Source organism: Dendropsophus ebraccatus, chromosome 2 (assembly GCF_027789765.1).
Source record: "Dendropsophus ebraccatus isolate aDenEbr1 chromosome 2, aDenEbr1.pat, whole genome shotgun sequence".
NCBI lineage: Eukaryota > Metazoa > Chordata > Amphibia > Anura > Hylidae > Dendropsophus > Dendropsophus ebraccatus.
The window spans coordinates 131,883,881-131,903,218 of NC_091455.1; the positions used below are offsets into that span (position 1 = coordinate 131,883,881).

The 19,338-nt window shown below is 45.6% G+C and overlaps 1 protein-coding gene across 1 annotated transcript in view; it reads left to right on the forward strand.

Moving 5' to 3' along the window:
- The window catches only part of ACAD11 (acyl-CoA dehydrogenase family member 11), a 97,594-nt gene that overhangs the window by 39,753 nt on the left and 38,503 nt on the right, over positions 1–19,338 (forward strand). Inside the window, exons 12-13 of the mRNA XM_069958350.1 lie at positions 3,266–3,373; positions 4,517–4,615. Of these exons, the coding sequence (XP_069814451.1) occupies positions 3,266–3,373; positions 4,517–4,615 (207 nt within the window). The remainder of the gene's footprint in view (positions 1–3,265; positions 3,374–4,516; positions 4,616–19,338) is intronic.

Here is a 19,338-nt window from a genome sequence, read left to right on the forward strand (position 1 = left end):
CGGCATGTATAGTGTGCCTGCTTTTTCTCAGTTGTTGATTTGTTCAGGTGTCCAGTACTATTGTACTGTATATACAACGGACATAATTGTTATAATTATTCTGTTCAACACAGAGGACCCATTCATTTTACATACAAGAAAAAGCACGGTCCTCTGACATGGTGCCAGATTAAAATACAATAAAGGTGTATCCTAATATCTTCAGAATATTCCTTATTTAAAGGGGTTGGCCACTTTATAGTAAAATTGCTCAGTGTACAGTATTAGTAAGTGTACTCACTGTATATACTGACAGCAGCTCCCTGTGTACCTCATACAGCTAATATCAGACTCCCCTCCTCCAGGCTGGGCTACCCTGCTCTGTGGTGTTTTGGTCCATAAGATTGCTGACATGGAGGAGCATGTGACCAGGCACCGCCCTCCAGTGTCCACCACTGAGCCTGTATATGTCTATGGAGGACACAGGGGACAGGGCCTGGTCACATGCTCCTCCATGTCAGCCATTTTGTGGACTGAAGCAAAACAGAGCAGGGAAGCCTAGCCTGGTGAAGGAGAGTCTGATTTTAGCTCTATGAGGTACACAGGGAGCTGCTGTCAGTATATACAGTGAGTACAGTTACTAATACTGTACACTGACCTATTTTACTATAAAGTGGCCAACCCCTTTAAAAAGTGTCTCAGTAGAATTAGTGTCTGCCACTAAGCAGAGTGGTTAGATGTTGCTCTCCGCAAAAAGTACGGCTGTTGTTGCCGATGGCAACAACGGCCGTACTTTAACGTAGTGTGAACATACCCTTGGGGTGCATTTACAGGTAACGGATCCGCAGCGGATTTCTCGCTGCGAATTTGCAGCGAGATCCGCTGCGGATCCCTGCCCTGTACACATATGGGCAGACAAGGGCAGAGGGTATACTTCACCTGCTCCCTGCTCTGGTTTGCTTCCCGGCATGTCCCGCTCGCCCAATCAGTGCATTGCCCCACCGCAGCACACTGATTGGCTAAGCGGGACATGAAGATGCCGGGAGCCCCGAAGCAAGCCGGAGCGGGGAGCAGGTGAAGTATACGCTTCGGCGGGGGGGGGGAGGGTAACGGGGCGGGCTGCAGACATACTCACAGTGGGATGTGCATCCTGCTGCGAGTTTGTCTGCCCATATATGTACAGGGCAGGGATCCCACTGCGGATCCGTTACGTGTAAACACTCTTTGTTCACAGTATATAGATACGAATGCTATTCCAAATATTCACACATTTATCTTCTCATCTATGCCTGTGGTTTAAAACAAAAAATCCTCACTTATCGTTTGTTAAACAAGCAATTGAAGGATATCAGTACATCAGTCAAAAAGGTAACACAGTGTAGTCCTGCACTAACAGCTTTATACAAGGGCCAATAATCCCTCCACAGCCCTTATACAAGGGCCAATAATCCCTCCAGAGCATTACCAAATATACCACCATATGGTGGCAGCTACTAGTATTATATATAATAGCTCTTCAGCCTGTATAAGTGATTCCAGTAATTCACAAATATGCTTTCTCTAATGGGAGTTGTTCTCTTTTCTTCTACTTTTGACCGTCATGAAGACTTTTCTCAAATGTGAATTGTCTCTGCAGAGTATAGCACCCCTATTAGTGCACCATATGGTAATAATGTCCTAACTAATAATGCCTGTGTTCTCCCATATGGTAATAACACCTCCTGTGCTCCCCAGTATAATAATGACTCCTGCTGTACCCAATATATAAATAATGCCCCCTGCTGTGCCCCATATAGTAATAATGTCCCCTGTTGTGCCCTCCATGTAGTAGTAATGTCCCCTGCTGTGCCTCATATAGTAATAATGTATCCTGTTGTGCCCCCATATAGTAATAATGCCTCCTGCTGTGTCTCATATAGTAAAAATGCCTCCTGCTGTGTCACATATAGTAAAAATGCCTCCTGCTGTGCCCTCCATATAGTAATAATGCCCCTGCTGTGGCCTCCATATAGTAATAATGCCACTACTGTGCCCCCCCTATAGTAATAATGCCCCCTGATTTGCCCCATATAGTGTTAATGCCCCTGGCTGTGCCCCTCATATAGTAATATTGACCCTGGATGTGCCCCTCATAAAATAATAATGCCCCTGTTGTGCCGCTATATTGTATTAGCGTCCCCTGCTGTGCCCTCCATATAGTAATAATGTCTCCTGCTGCGTCCTCCATATAGTAAAAATACCCCCTGATGTGCCCCCTCGTGAAGTAATAATGCCCCTGCATTGCCCTACATATAGTAATAATGCCCCTGCTGTGCTGCTATATGAAAATAATGTTTCCTATTGTTCCCTCCATATAGTAATAATGCCTCTTGCTGTGCCCCTCCATATAGTAATAATTTCTCCTGGTGCAAACAAAAAAAAACGCTTAATACAGGGGTGGGTCTCTCCCTCACTTCAGGCCTGTCAACTGCAGGGACAGGATCCACAGGCCGGTGCAATCATATCCTTGCGCCGGCCACAACAGCCGATCACGTCCCGGTAAGTGAATAAAATAAAAAGGAATTGAGGTACTCACGGTCAGCGCTGTCCACGTAGAGAAGTGGCCGAAAGCTTAAATAAATGAATTTAATAAAGTGAAAAATATATTTAATATAGCACAAATATAGGCTCATAGGTCACAGCCACTTTGGATCTCCAGCCTATGTAAATAAATGCAGGAGCAAGATGCTGGCAGCTCCCACTCCACCATTCAATCTGCAAAGGATGCAATGAATGGTGACAGGGGGCTGGAAATGAAATCTGGGGCTGAGGAGGCATAAATTTACAGTGGGCATCCCTAGAAGCTGAGCAGTCGCATGTCCGCATAGCTTAAAGGGAGCACTGGGCACTGTGTATAAAGGCACTTTCTGGTAGACCTTGTGTATTGGGCAGGTAGGGATAAATAGATGTGCTTAGGATGTATGCATATTAGGATGTGTGCATAAGTCCCTGTCAGCCTTGACTGGAGGAATAGTGCTACGTGCAGTACTATTTTGCTGTTGAAACAACACTCACCAGAAGAAAACCCCAGCAGACTTAATTGTAACCCAGTAGGATCCATTGATGATACATTGTGTCTTCCAGTATAAACAGAAGTCACAGCACTAATGTGAAAAGAGCCTTAGAATTAAAGAAGTAAAATAACGTTAAATATCACTAGATAACCTGTAAACTGTGCATGCATTTACTGCAGTAGGACTAGGTATTAAGCTAATATGTACTGTCATGTGTCCAATTCTATTTGCAGATACTGGTAACATGGAGGTGCTTCACTTGTATGGCACAGAAGAGCAAAAGAAACAATGGCTTGAGCCTCTACTTGCGGGGGAAATCCAATCATGTTTCTGTATGACTGGTGAGAATGCCTAATGGCTACCTATCTAAATTGTTATTATTTCATTTAAATAGTAACATTGAGAGAATGTTTGTATGTTTGTATTTTTAATGTGATGTCATGAGTGAAGAATAAATGCACATGTCCCTGGTCTTCCCAGGATACAACAATTGATATCTGAGTATTTGATTGGTGGGGTGCCAACATCCAGCACTCTCGCCAGTCAATTGTTCAGCACAGACGTGGCCCTCACCGACAAGCTTCTCTTCCTACTTCATTGAAGTTCCGTCATTACACATGCAGGTGAGAAAGGATGAACACAACAGGCATATCAGCGATGTACACACTTCATCCGGCTGAATGAATTTAAGTGGATGAAGGGCACACATGCACAGAACGTCCATCGCTGATATCCATATGTTCGTCCTCCCTCACCAGTATGTGTAATAACCAGACTTCAATAAAGTATGAAGAGAAGCTTGTCGGTGAGTGTCACGTCTTCATTACTTCTCACAGTTGGATTGTTTGATGCATCTCTTTTATAATGGACTGCTGAGCACCACGTAGCTTCATTACACTTTTTTTCCACTCTTTGAAGCATAGATTGTTTTGAAACTCTCTAGGAATTAATGTGTGGCCTTTTCCAAATTGATAAAGGACCTATTACGCTGAATATGTATCAGCCTTACTTGGCCGATTACTGACCTCTCTGACAATAGTTTAGTGTAATAGCGCATGTTGAAAGGCAACGATTAGCTGACATGATCGTGATGTTTCCACATGCTGAAAGATCCCAAATTTGTCCACACTGGTCTGAGTGGTGACAGCAAACTGCCGCTGACATCAATGGGACACCCAAATGATTATGCTTCAGATTTTATTGTATGAAGACTCTAAACCATACACAGCCTTCAACTGCCTACAGTACTTGCAGGCCGTACTATAGATGTTCATCCGTAGTGCTCCACAATTCGTGGAACTCTGCATTGGAGATAGTTACCCCTGATGCGGGTCCGCACTAGAACTTGTCCTTTTTTTTTTTTTCCTTGGCACGAATCACATGCAAATGGGGCCATTGAAATGCGTTGGTCCTATGTTCTGTCTGCAATTGCTGTGACAATAGAAATTGCTATAATTGACAAGCATTGTGTTTTTCCATTTTAGAGCCTGATGTAGCTTCCAGTGATGCCACCAACATGGAGTGCAGTATTTCAAGAGATGGAGAGAGCTACATAGTAAATGGAAAGAAGTGGTGGAGTAGTGGTGAGTAAGATACATCCCAGAAACCCAGGCCTAACTGCCCATCTTGCATATCGGGCAAATGCCAGGTAGGCCAGTGTGCTAAGTGGTCCAGTCCATGAACAGCTTGACAGCTGGCTTTTCTCCAGCACAGCACCCTCCCTGCACTTAACATCATGTCTGACGAAGGGGGCTAGTCTCCGGAAAGATTACAAACAAATATACTCAGTTAGCCTCTAAAAGATATTGCCTGATTTCTTCTCTGTTCTATTCAAAACCCAAGGGCTTAATGCAAAGTGGGAAGGTCGGGCTGGGTGAATGAAGGGGTGAGGCGAATGAAGGAATACAGGCAAAGCTTAGTGCTGGGCATAACTCTTAGGTTCAGGGGTCCTGCCAGCTTCTGCTTGCCAATTACAAGGTTCATCAGTAGTCAACAACTACAAAAGCAGGTGAAAATAGCAATGTGTGTGGTCTGTCCTGCTGACTGTTATATGTAGTGGGATTGCTAGATGTATTGTTGATAGTAAATGTTCATTGTATTATAAATATTTAAATAGCTCTAGGATACCAGCCCTTTCTTCCAGGTGCCTTGCTTAGTCTGGCCTTTCCCCACTGACCTGTCTGGCACAGGTGACCCCACCAGGAACACTGCTCCAACCAGCTTAGCTCATTAGATTACCAAGGCACGCAAGCTCCCTCACCACGTCAAGGTGAAGGTCCCATGTGGGAGCCCCTCCACCCTATAACGATTACATGTCCCAACTAATTTACCTTTGCTTTTCTAAAACCTACCTAGAACGCCTTAAAACTATGAGCCAGAACCCATTTTGTCGCCCTTCCCACCCCAGCCCCTTTATGTGGACCCTCCTGGTGCCCTTCCAAGGCCTGCCCCAGCCTCCTAACATGGACCCTCCAAGCTCCCAGGCAGGGCCCGCCCCCAGCCCCCCAATGCAGACCCCCAGGTGCCCTTCCCAGCCCAGGTCCACCCCAACCCCCTAACGTGGCCCCTCCTGGCGCCCTTCCCAGCCCAGGCCTGCCCCAGCCCCCTAACATGGACCCTCCCAATGCCCTTCCCTGCCCAGGCCCGCCCCTGCCCCCTAATGTGGCCCCTCCTGGGGACCCTTTTCAGCCCAGGCCTATCCGAGGCCCCCAAACGTGGACCCTCCCGGCGCCCTTCCAAGCCCAGGCCCGCACCAGCCCCCTAACGTGGATCCTCCCAGCGCCCTTCTCAGCCCAGGCCTGCCCCAGCCCCTTAACATGGACCCTCCCAATGCCTTTCCCTGCCCAGACCCGCCCCTGCCCCAAAGGTGGCCCCTCCTGGGGACCCTTTCCAGCCCAGGCCTATCCCAGGCCCCCTAACGTGGACGCTCCCAGGGCCCTTCCCAGCCCAGGCCCACCCCAGCCTTCTAACTTGCACCCACTCAGGGCCCCTCACAGCCCAGACCTGCTCGGTCTGAGCTGAGCTATGATTGGTTGCTATGGCAACAGAGGACTTCCTACTGTAGGACTGCTTGAAAAATTTTCCCAGTACTAATATCTAGTCTAAATAGAGCAGCACAATCTGTCGTTGAGGAGGATGCAGATAACCCCATGTTTCTCTATGGGCCAGATTAGAGGGCCATGTATGCTCCAAATGGCGTCCATATAACACTACAGTTCACTGGCTGCTGTTTTTTTCCTTACAAATGTCCATAGCCGCCATTGCTAATGTTATCTGTGTCCTTATGAATGTCAGCTCGTTACAAGAACCCCCAACATGACCAGTCTGCCACCAATCTGTCAACCTCCCCTGTCCTGTGTGTACCAGGAACACTTACTAGTAGATGTTCTGGGATGCACAGGAAAGCTGTGTCATCCATCAGGCGTCCATCTGTGAAAGGAAAAATGGGCAGAATATTGCCCCTCCAACCAATTCAAATCATGAAATTCATCGTGATTGGACAATTACTTTTTTTTTTTTTTAAGCTTAAATCGCTTTCTTCAAAAACTAGTTGTTTTAACATACATACAATGTACTGTGCAGCAGCTCCATCTAAGAAGCAGCACACAATAATTTATTTTAAATAGCATACATAGCATGACAGTATAACACAGGTATCTCTACACTATACATCTAGTTGCCAAGATTAGATTTTTTTTTTCAGGGACACTTCGGCTTTGAATATTAACCCCTTAACGACACAGGGTGTAAATGTACACCCCAGCGTCGTTAAGGGCAATCAGAGGGGGGCCACGGTGACCCCGCTCTGAGCCGCGGCGGCTATTAGCGGGCACGGTCCGATCGCTGTGCCTGCGAATTAGCTTTTCAAATACAGCTGTCAAAGTTGACAGCTGCATTTTAAAAGCTGCTTTTCCGGTCCCTGGGGGTCTACTGGGGGGGGTCGGGGAAAAAAATTGGCAAAATTGGGCATTTTGTTTGCATCAAATCCAGAAAAATTGTAATAAAAAGCGATCAAAAAGTGGCATATGCACACTCAAGGTACCGATAGAAAGTACAGATAAGTGTATGATTGGTAGGGTGCTTACACATCAGCTGTTTAGCCCCATCTGCACTACACCGTAAATGGGTCTGAAAGCAGTTTGTCCCTGTTCCCTGTTTAGAGCTAGCGACTAGAGATGAGTGAGATCGCTTGGCATTTGAATACCAGTGGCTGATGAAGTTGGATGTAGCCCTAGGGAATCCTGGAAAACATGGATACAGGCATAGGCTGTAGGCAGGACTCCCTAGGGCTGGAACCAACTTCATCAGCCATCAGTATACTAACGCCGAGCAACCGCTCTCAGCATGCTTAAAGGGGTATTCCAGGGAAAATCTATAAATTAGCAATGGAAAGGGTTAACCAAGGTTAACCCTTTCCTAATATACTTACCTGTCCGTTTTTGGCCCCCCAAGGAGATCTCCGGTCCGGTCACGTGATGGTCCGGGCTGCGACTCGCGGATCCTCTTCTTCCGGTTCGGTGACGTCACCATAGCGGGCCGGCGTCGGCTCTCCTATTAGCAGCAGAGCACTAAACCCTGACTGGCTTGGTAGCGTGTAGCCAATCAGGGTTCAGTGCTCTGTGTCCCTGCTGTACCAAGTTAGCCGGGTGCTGATGTCCCCGGCCCCCCTCCTTCATGTATTATCACCCCGATCTCTCCCCCGGCCCCCCTCCTTCCTGTGTATACAGTCCTATTCAAAGATCGCTCAGCCCCCGGTGTAACTGCTGCCTGCGCTGGCCCCGATCTCCGCACCTGTACTCAGCTGACAGGCGCTGTGTACGAAGCAAGGAAGAAATCTCTCCTGCACTCACTTACACAGCGCCTGTCAGCTGAGTACAGGTGCGGAGATCGGGGCCAGCGCAGGCAGCAGTTACATCGGGGGCTGAGCGATCTTTGAATAGGACTGTATACACAGGAAGGAGGGGGGCCGGGGGAGAGATCGGGGTGATAATACATGAAGGAGGGGGGCCGGGGACATCAGCACCCGGCTAACTTGGTACAGCAGGGACACAGAGCACTGAACCCTGATTGGCTACACGCTACCAAGCCAGTCAGGGTTTAGTGCTCTGCTGCTAATAGGAGAGCCGACGCCGGCCCGCTATGGCGACGTCACCGAACCGGAAGAAGAGGATCCGCGAGTCGCAGCCCGGACCATCACGTGACCGGACCGGAGATCTCCTTGGGGGGCCAAAAACGGACAGGTAAGTATATTAGGAAAGGGTTAACCTTGGTTAACCCTTTCCATTGCTAATTTATAGATTTTCCCTGGAATACCCCTTTAAGTTGCACTCATCTCTAGTAGCGATCTGTAACAGCAGCTCAGCTCTCATTTAAGTGAACAGGAGCTGATCAGAGACTGGTGACTTTTTCTGCAGATATCTCATCAGTCTATTTGGTCTTAAACACCCCTTTAAAAATAGTGTAAAAACATAAAAAAATCTTGTTAAATAACTTTAAGGGTACAAACCCACACACCGTATACGCAGCAGATACGCAACAAATACGCAGCAGAATTGATGCTGTGCATTAATTTAGATCTAATCTGCTGCGTATTTGCTGCGTATCGCAGCAGTAAATATGCTGCGTATACGGTGTGTGGGTTTATACCCTAACTCCTTAAGAATCCATGACATAGCCGTATGTCATGGAGTCCTTCAGGAGGTACAGAGAGGGGTCATTCTGCTATGAGACAGTGGCATTTAAAATCTGTTAAAATGCCATCAATGGTTGTCTAGTGCCGGCTCAGCATTCGTTTACTACAAATTGTAGTCCCAGTCCAGCACTTCCAGAAACCATGTAGGGTGAAAGAGTTAGACATTTGTTAAAAATATAGACGTGGTGTTGAATATATAGATTATTACTGAACCTTAACATCTCTCTATTCTTTGGCAACAGGGACGGCTCCAGCTTTTTGTGGGCCCTTGGGCAACAGAGCCTCGGCGGGTCCCTTTGAGGAGCAAATCATGGAGAGACAGGCGAGGAAAGATTTGTAGCAGAAGAAACATGCGTCTGCTGCATATCTTTCTCCTCCTGTATCTCCTGATCTCTGCGGTAGTAAGGACTCTGGAGGAGTCAGACCCAGTCACAGGATGGGGGGTAACTATCAGTGCTGAGTAAGGGTAAATTCACAAGGGCGGATCCGCAGCGGATTTAAAGCGCAACTATAAAATATTTGGACCATTCAGTTTTAGTTAGCTTAGGTCATGATAAGACTTTTTGCAATATACATTAATAACCTAATATGAACAGTTTTTTAAATACATAAAGCCAAAAGTCCCCTCAGAGCTCTCTTTGCCTCTGACTTATTTCTGCATTCCTGCTGGACACGCCCCCTCCCTGGAGATCTGTACCTAGAGTACGGACTCTGACAGGAGGATCAGATAACAGCCCTGACACAGACATAAACAAAACCTCCTCCCCCACCTCCTAGCAGCACGTTCTCCCCCCTCCCCTCACAGAGGTGACTAAGCAGAGCTGAGGGTGTTGTGTGTGAGGAGCAGCACAGGGGAAGAGCTGGATGGAGGCACAAGTGAATACAGTGCCACCATCACTGTATCACCAATGTACTGCATGAGGCAGACTACAAGTCCCAGCACAACACAGCTGTAGTCCTTCCATAGTACATATAACATTCACTATCAGATGTCTGCAGCAGGTGCCCCCACCTCCATGGCTGACATTATGCTACAGTGTAATGAGAGCAGATGACTGTATCTAATCCCACTGTGTGTGATACCATTGGCTGGGGCTCTGTATCTAATCTTACATTGTGATACTGTATGCTGGGGCTCTATCTGATCCTGCTATGTGTGATACATCTGCTAAGGTGCTTCTCAGTGAATGGAGGGACCCAGCCAGGGAGATGAGGGATAGGCCACACCCACTTTCTCTCAGCCAGGAGAAAAATTCATTTATTCCTCTGAGAGAAACAACTGGGGATATCTCAGCTAGCGTACATGCTATCAACGCAGTTTAGGGCTCTTTTTAAAGGGTAACACATGGGCTTTTTATTTGAGGAATTTAATTTTTTGGCTACTAAAATTATAGTTACGCTTTAAGGCTATGTTCACACTACGTATATTTCAGTCAGTGTTGCAACCAAAACCAGGAGTGGATTAAAAACACAGAAAGGATCTGTTCACACAATGTTGAAATTGAGTGGATGGCCATCATATAACAGTAAATAACTGCCATTATTTCAATATAACAGCCGTTGTTCTAAAATAACAGCAAATATTTACCGTTATATGGTGACCATCCACTCAATTTCAACATTGTGTGAACAGATCCTTTCTGTGTTTTTTAATCCACTCCTGGTTTTGGTTGCAATACTGACTGAAATATACATATACTGACTGAAATATACGTAGTGTGAACGCAGCCTAAAGCTGCAAATTCGCAGCTAAAACTGCTGCGGATCCTCCCCCTGTGAATTCCAATGTGATTACATACTCACAGCAGGATTGGCATCTCGCTTCCAGTATGTAAGTGCCGGCCCCATTAACCCCCGCCGCCCGGGATAATACATTACTGGCACCATGATCCGGCGGCATCTGAGGCTCCCGGAGGTCCCGCACAACCAATCAGTGCATGGCCCCGCCACAGTCACTGATGGGCTGCGCTAGACCTCCGGGAGCCTCAGATATGGCCCGATAGCTGTGCAGGTAATGTATTATCCCGGGCGGCGGGGGTTAATGGGGCCTGCACTTACATACTGGCAGCGAGATGCCAATCCTGCTGCGAGTATGTAATCACATTGGAACTCACAGGGGGAGGATCTGCAGCGGTTTTTGCTGCGAATTTGCAGCTTTAAATCTGCTGCTGATCCGCCTGTGTGAATTTATCCTAAGGTCCAGCTTGCACAATGCTAAAAATGGCCCTGGTACTAGAAGCCCCAGCTGTTCATATTATATACATACCGTATTTTTCGCTTTATAAGACGCACTTTTTTTCCTCCCAAAGTGGGAGGAAAATCTAAGTGCGTCTTATAAAGCGAAGACTGCTCCCAAGCAGTGCAGAGCACCGCATGGAAGCCGTCCCGCCCGCCCCCTGTATTGCCGCTCACTATGCATATGCATAGTGAGCGGCTCTGAGCGATCCCCCTCCGCCCGCCCCTCCATCGCCGCTCAGCTGAGCTGATCAGAAGCCCGGGAAAGTGCAATGAGCAGCACTTTCCTGGGCTCCTGATCGGCTGTCAGCTGAGCGAGCGGGCAGAGGTGGTCCCGGAACTCACCTGTCCGGCGGCCCCAGCAGCTCCTGTCTACCGTCGGCCGCGCGCACTTCCGACATCCTCCGGGCACAGGCAGCGGGGTACAGAGACTGCCTGTGTCCTGGATGTGTTCTGCAGCCTCTATCATTCATGATAGAGGTTGCAGGACACTTCCGGCACAGGCAGCGTCTCTGTACCCCGCTGCCTGTGCCCGGAGGATGTCGGAAGTGCGCGCGGCCGACGGGAGACAGGAGCTGCTGGGGCCGCCGGACAGGTGAGTTACTGGTTTGTTGTTTTAGGGGGGGAAATGGCTGCTATGGGGGGCACAGGGTACTAAGGGGGTCACTGGCTACTATGGGGGCACTGGCTACTATGGGGGGATTGGCTACTATGGGGGTCACTGTCTACTATGGGGTCACTGTCTACTATGGGGGGATTGGCTACTATGGGGGGATTGGCTACTATGAGGGGCACTGGCTACTATGAGGGGCACTGGCTACTATGAGGGGCACTGGCTACTATGGGGGGATTGGCTACTATGAGGGGATTGGCTACTATGAGGGGCACTGGCTACTATGGGGGGATTGGCTACTATGGGGGGCACTGGCTACTATGGGGGGCACTGGCTACTATGTGGGGCACTGGCTACTATGTGGGGCACTTTATGGGGGATTGGCTACTATGTGGGCACTATATGCTATCTCCAAACTGTGACAATGAGCAAAATATTTTTTTTTCTATTTTTCTCCCCTAAAATCAGGGGTGCGTCTTATCAAAAGGTGCGTCCTATAAAGCGAAAAATACGGTATATAACACATGAACATGCCGAGTCTAGTTCTCCTTAATACAGGTCCTGCAGTGATATATATTTATATACATATATATAACTGCAGGACGTGTATACCCAAAACAACTAGAAGCACCAGTACATAAAGAACACTAAGGGCCACATGTATCATCCTACGAACGGATGATTTTTGGCGGAAAGTGCCGATTTGCGTATTTTTTTTATACGCAAATGGCCGATTTGCGAATAAAATATTCGCAAATTGGCACTTTCCGTCGAGTACACCAGGGGGGCGGAAAGGGGGCGTGTAGTGGGCGGAACGGAGGGCGCGGAATTTACCATCCGCTCCGCCCAAATATACGCCGAAAACCTACTCCAGTCCTCAGCTGGCGTAGGTTTTCGGCGGTGCGCACCGGCGCGCACGGGATTTATGTGGAGGTAGTCCGCCTCTACATAAATCTCCGTAGCGCCGGAGCTGCGGGGGCATTTAAATGCCCCCCTAATAGTTTACATAGCCTACCTTTCTACCTCTATCAGGTGTCCGATCACATGACCTGTGACATCATCACAGGTCCTTCTCCTTGCCTCATAAAAATCCCAACAGAGGAAGATAGCCTATCCCACACATGAGACTGGTCACATGGGCATGCCCTCATCAAAGGTCCTTTACACCTCCAGCCAGCCCTGGAAGGAAGACATGATGATGTGCCCGGGGACCCCAGTATGTATCGGCGGGCCCCTAACTGACACATGCGGCCTCTAGGGGCCCAGTCCCCTTTGTTACTACACTTTTTTTCTGTTAGTAAAAAAAAAAAAAAAAAACACAGACGGGACTGGGCCCCTAGAGGAGGTGTGGGCCCCGGCACTTGTCCTAGTTAGCCGGGTGCTGACGCCGTCCCTGTTTGGCAACACAGACATATTCAGTTCTCATCTTAGTCACAGGTTCACAGTTATTTATGTTCACCATGCCTTACTCCAAGTGTATCCTCTTTTTTGTTTATTCCTGGAGGAGAAGATATCTCTGCACACCCATCCTCTCTCCACCCTTTTACTTGTATCCTAATTTAATAACCGGATATAATGTGTTAGAAATTTATGTCATCCTGTTATTCTACTGAAATCTCCCAAGGTCATGACTGCTTTATTGAAAAATTCAAGTTCAGAAAAGTGTTTTTTTTGTTTGTTTTTTATCAGCGCTGCAGTACTTCTCACTGCTCTAGTGACATGTCTGGTCCGTAGCACATTTTCTGTAAATATGGTCCGTGCATGGAATGTGAAAATGTAGCCTTAGTTTTTGGCAGAAACCAACTATTTAGTCCTAAGAGCTCTAAGTACACAAGAGAGGCCCCTTTACCTCTTTCCATACATATTTTCAATTTGTTGCTGTACTGGAGCTTTAGCGCATTTGTATGACACTTCTTCTCTTTACTGAACCTCTTCTCAGCACTGAATCAGGAAAAAGCTTCACATTGTTTATACACATGGTGGGAGAAATTTAATGGACATGCCAGAAATATCTGGTCAGAAAAGCACTTTTAAAGGGTTTTTCTCTAAAATAGGCTAATGACCTATTCACAGGATAAGTAATCAGTCACTGATGGCGGAGTACCAACACTAGACACCCCTGTCAAGTATCTGTTCATCGCCTGCACTACATTGTGAATGGGGACGGTAGCAGCTGGCTTTAAACCTTGTGTAGCAGTGGCAAAGAGTAACTGCAAGTTACTTCCCATTAAAGGGGTTATTCGGTGTAATATTTTTATATATTTCTGCTGTTATATAGAAAACAAAAAAGAGCCTATGCTTACCTCAACGCACTCCCCTGGTGCCCTCCTATGGGTCTCCAGTGTCCCCGCTGATGGCAGCCACCTCCACTTCTAAGACAAACTTGTCTCAGGAGTGGCAGCTCACCCAGCCAATCACTGACTGAGATGGGACAAAGCAGCGGCCAGTGATTGGTTGAGTGGGCTGTCACTTCAGAGACGGGTTTCTTTCGGAAGTTGAGGCTGCAATCTGCACGGGAGCTGGAGACCTGTAGGGAGGACATAGGCCCTTTTTTGATCTTTGTATAATAGCAGCAATGTATTAAGGCTATGTTCACACAACACCATAATGACCTTTTTATTTGACGCCCACCATTTAAAGGGGTATTCCACTCAAACATAACTTTTGATATGTTGCTGCCTGTGATGAGACTAACAATTCGTTCCATAGTTGTTATTATCTATTCAGCCTCCTTTCCCTAGTTCTCAGCTGCTGCTTTCTGCTGAAAACACAAAAATCTGCATGTGAGTCTTTCTCTCTGTCTTCCCCTCCTCCCCTTCCTTCTGAGACAGCTGATGTAAACAAGTTCCTAGCAGGATTTATCTGCAACATTGTAGCTTCTTTGTAATGCTGGGAGGGTTAATCACAGTTCATTAGCAGCTTCACTTCACTATAACCCTTCCATCATTACAAAGAAGCTACAATGTTGCAAATACAGCCAGTCAGGGACTTTTTTACATCAGAATTCTCAGAAGTGAGGGGGAAGGAGGGGGAGACAGAGAGAACAGCTCAAACACAGACTTTTGTATCTTCAGCAGAAAGCAGCAGCTCAGAACTAGGGGAAGGAGACTGAATAGATAATACAAAACATCCGATCCTCCTCTCCAAACCTAGGATAGTATCAGGCGCAGGTCAAAGATAGGCATTAAAAGTGATGTTAAAAAGTTTTTATTTGTTAAAACACAACGCGTTTCGAAGTCGTGCCGACTTTTTTCTCAGGTGTTTACAAGTAAAATCATTCTAGGATCTATAAAAAGTGTGCACATGCTCAGAACAAGCTCGACACAGATGGTGACTATTTGCATAATGAATCGATCCTCCCATTGTGGGTAGGTTGTAGCTCAAATACACATGATTGTAATTAGCATACATGCAACTAACATTGTTACAAAATTCTACAGGATTCTCTATTTATCAGTTGTCTATATCTATTGGGATGACTTTCTGGAATCTGCTCAAGAATAGTAAGTGTTAAATCTGTTGGGTTAATTTGATGGCAAATAAAAAAGTGTTTAGATACACTATGGAGAAGAAAAGATTTTTTAATGTTCGATCTATGTTTATTCATACGGGACCGCACCGTCTGAACTGTGCGGCCCACGTATTGCAAGCCGCATCTACACGTTAGTAGATATATCACAAACTGAGTGGCGCAGGTAAATTTACCACGTATCATGTATGATTCTCCTGTGATTCTGGATCTGAATGTAGTAACTGGATCCGGTAACATCCATTCACAACATAAGCACCGATTGTGCTGACATCTCATGGAGCCCACTTCCCTTTCATCTAAATCCACAGAACCAAGATTCGTGTCTTGGATTTTACGTAGTCTGCTGGGGGCTATATGACCCCGTAAGGTTTTTGTTCTGCGAAAGATAATATTAGGTCTTTTGGGTATAACTGATTTTAAAACCGGGTCATCACACAAAATGGACCAATTTTTCTGTAGGTAATTTTTAATTACTGACGCACCACAGTTATATTCCGTAATGAAAGAAAAATGATATGAGTTATTTTTATTTTTAATAATATTTTTGTTTTTGCTCTTTTCGTTCATGTTATTTAAAATATCTTTGTGTCATTTTTTTATTTATATTATAAGCTTTTTTAAGAATTTTTTTCCGGGTACCCCTTATTTAAAAATCTATTTTTTAAAATATTTGCTTGTTCTACATAATCATTATTATTACTACAGTTCTCCCTTACTCGTTGATATTGCCCGAAGGGGACATTTTTTAACCACTGCGGTAGGTGACCGCTACTATATTCAAGAAAGCTGTTCACATTCACACTTTTAAAGTGAGTTTTTGTAGAGATTTTATCTTCATTAGTGTGATATCTAAAAAGTCTATATTATCAGAACTGAAATTCAATGTAAATTTTATTCCCCAATTATTGCCATTAAGTTAATCAACAAAACATTGTGTCTCTTCTTCTGTACCCGTCCAAATAAAGAAGAGATCGTCTATAAAACGACGATAATATGATACTGATTTTATATAATATTGGGACTGTGCGATGACTCGCCTCGAAAAGACCCATGAATAAATTAGCAAAACTTGTTGCGAAGCGAGTGCCCATCGCACAGCCCCTAACTTGCTTGTACACATGATCTTCGAACATAAAAATATTTTGATCTAAAATAAATTTCATACCGTCATGAATAAATTGTATTTGTGATTTGTCTAATTCAGTGTCTAAATTCAAGTAATATAAAGCCGCATTTAAACCCAAATCTATATCGATATTTGAATATAGTGAAGTGACATCTAGAGTAATAAAAGAAAAATGAGATAAAGTGAAAGATTGTAACTCATAAATTAACTGTGACGAGTCCTTGAGAAATTATGGTAACTCCCAAACATACTTCTGTAAAAAAAGATCAATATAGTGGGATAAATTAGATGTAAGAGACCCTATTCCCGAAATAATAGGGCGCCCCAGTGGATTAACTAAACTTTTGTGGATTTTTGGCAAATAATAAAAATTTGCTAAATTAATATCAGAGACCAGCAGAAATTGCTTTTCTTTTTTGTTAAGGACACCTGCTTCAATGGCTCCCTCTATCTATATCATAAAAATCAAAGTCTGTCTGTCTGTCCTTCTGTCTGTCTGTCTGTCCTCTATAGACTTCCAAACGCCTGAACCGTTTGACCCCAAATTTGGCACACAGATACATTGGGTGCCCGGGAAGGTTATTGCGAAGGTCCCGTCCCCGCCAGATGTACAGGAGGGGAGGGGGAGGGAAAAGAGAGGCGCCCCATAGAGAAGATTGGGAAAATCTCCTCACTGCAAACACAGGTGATATAATTAGCTGCAGCAGACACGGCAGTTGGAGCCTTAGCAACCAATAGGATTACTGCTTTCATTTTCACAGGGAGCAATGGTTGCTAGGGAAGCTGCCTCACAACATCCACAGTAATAACTGGTAGACCCCCTACTCCATCTATACAGTACATGTATATACAGGACCCCCTACTCCATCTATACAGTACATGTATATACAGGACCCCCTACTCCATCTATACAGTACATGTATATACAGGACCCCCTACTCCATCCATACAGTACATGTATATACAGGGCACAACAGGTATACCAAACTGTGACTGGGTAACACTGCTACACCAGACCTGACCAATACCGCCATACTGTGACTGGATAACACTGTCATACCAGACCTGACCAATACCGCCATACTGTGACTGGATAACACTGCCAGACCTGACCAATACCGCTATACTGTGACTGGATAACACCTCCATACCAGACCTGACCAATACCGCCATACTGTGACTGGGTAACACCGCCACACCAGACCTGACCAATACCCCCATACTGTGACTGGATAACACTGTTATACCAGACCTGACCAATACCGCCATACTGTGACTGGATAACACTGTCATATAAGACCAGACCAATAACGCTATACTGTGAATGGAGAACACCGCCACACCAGACCTGACCAATACCGCTATACTGTGCTGGATAACACTGTCATACCAGACCTGACCAATACCGCCATACTGTGACTGGATAACACTGCCATACCAGACCTGACCAATACCGCCATACTGTGCTGGATAACACTGTCATACCAGACCTGACCAATACCGCCATACTGTGACTGGATAACACTGCCATACCAGACCTGACCAATACCCGCAAACTGTGACTGGGTAACCCCGCCACACCAGTCCTGACCAATACCACCATACTGTGACTGGATATCACCATCATATCAGACCTGACCAATACTGCCATACTGTGACTCGATAACACCGCTATACCAGACCTGACCAATACCACCATACCGTGACTGGATAACACCCCCATACCAGACATGACCAATACCGACACACTGTGACTGAATAACACTGCCATACGGGTAAATACATCCCTGCAGGTATACAGGACACTACAGGTATACAGGACCCCAAAACTATACACTACAAGTGCACGGGACCTCCACAAAACTATATACTACAGGTATACAGGACCCCAAAACTATATACTACAGGTATACAGGACCTCCACCAACTATATACTTCAGGTATACAGGACCTCCACCAACTATATACTACAGGTATACAGGATCCCAAACTATACACTACAGGTATACAGGACCCCAAAACTATACACTACAGGTATACAGGAACTCCACCAACTATATACTACAGGTATATAGGACCCCAAACTATACACTACAGGTATACAGGACCTCAAAACCATACACTACAGGTATAAAGGACCTACACCAACTCTATAATACTGGTATACAGCACCTTCACCAACTCTATACTACAAGTATACAGGACCCCAAATATACTACAGGTATACAGGGACTCCACTAGCTATATACTACAGGTATATAGGACCACAAACTATACACTACAGGTATACAGGACCTCCACCAACTCTATACTATAGTTATACAGGACCCTCAAACTATTTACTACAGGTATACAGGACCCCCGAACTATATACTACAGGTATACAAGACCTCCACCAATTATACACTACAGGTATCCAGGACCCTCAAACTATAAACTACAGGTATACAAGACCTCCACCAACTATACATTACAGGTATACAGCACCAACTATATACTACAGGTATACAGGACCCCCAAACTATACAGTACAGGTATACAGGACCTTCACCAACTGTACACTGCAGGTATACAGGACCTCCCTCAACTATACACTATAGGTATACAGCCCCCCCCAACTATGCACTACAGATATGCGAGACCCCTAAAAACTATACATTGTGGGTATACAGAACCCCTCCAACTATGCACTGCAGGTATACACTAATTCCACTGATTAACTCAGATGAAACAATACCTTTAGCTTGGCCTCCTGGGCACCTTAGAACAAATCTAATTAACACACTGACACTTTATACCCGGGCAGCGCCGGGTACATTTTCTAGTCATTTCTATATATAACCTTTTATGTTCCTGAGATGGATCATTATCTAGCAGTTGGTAATAAAATGGATCGGAGAGTATCCTGTTTGCCTCTACCAGGTAATTATCCCTGTTGAGTAAAACAGGATACTCTCCGATCCATTTTATTACCAACTGCTAGATAACGATCCATCTCAGGAACATAAAAGGTTATATATAGAAATGATAGAGGGAGCCATTGAAGCAGGTGTCCTTAACAAAAAAGAAAAGCAATTTCTGCTTGTCTCTGAAATTAATTTAGCAAAT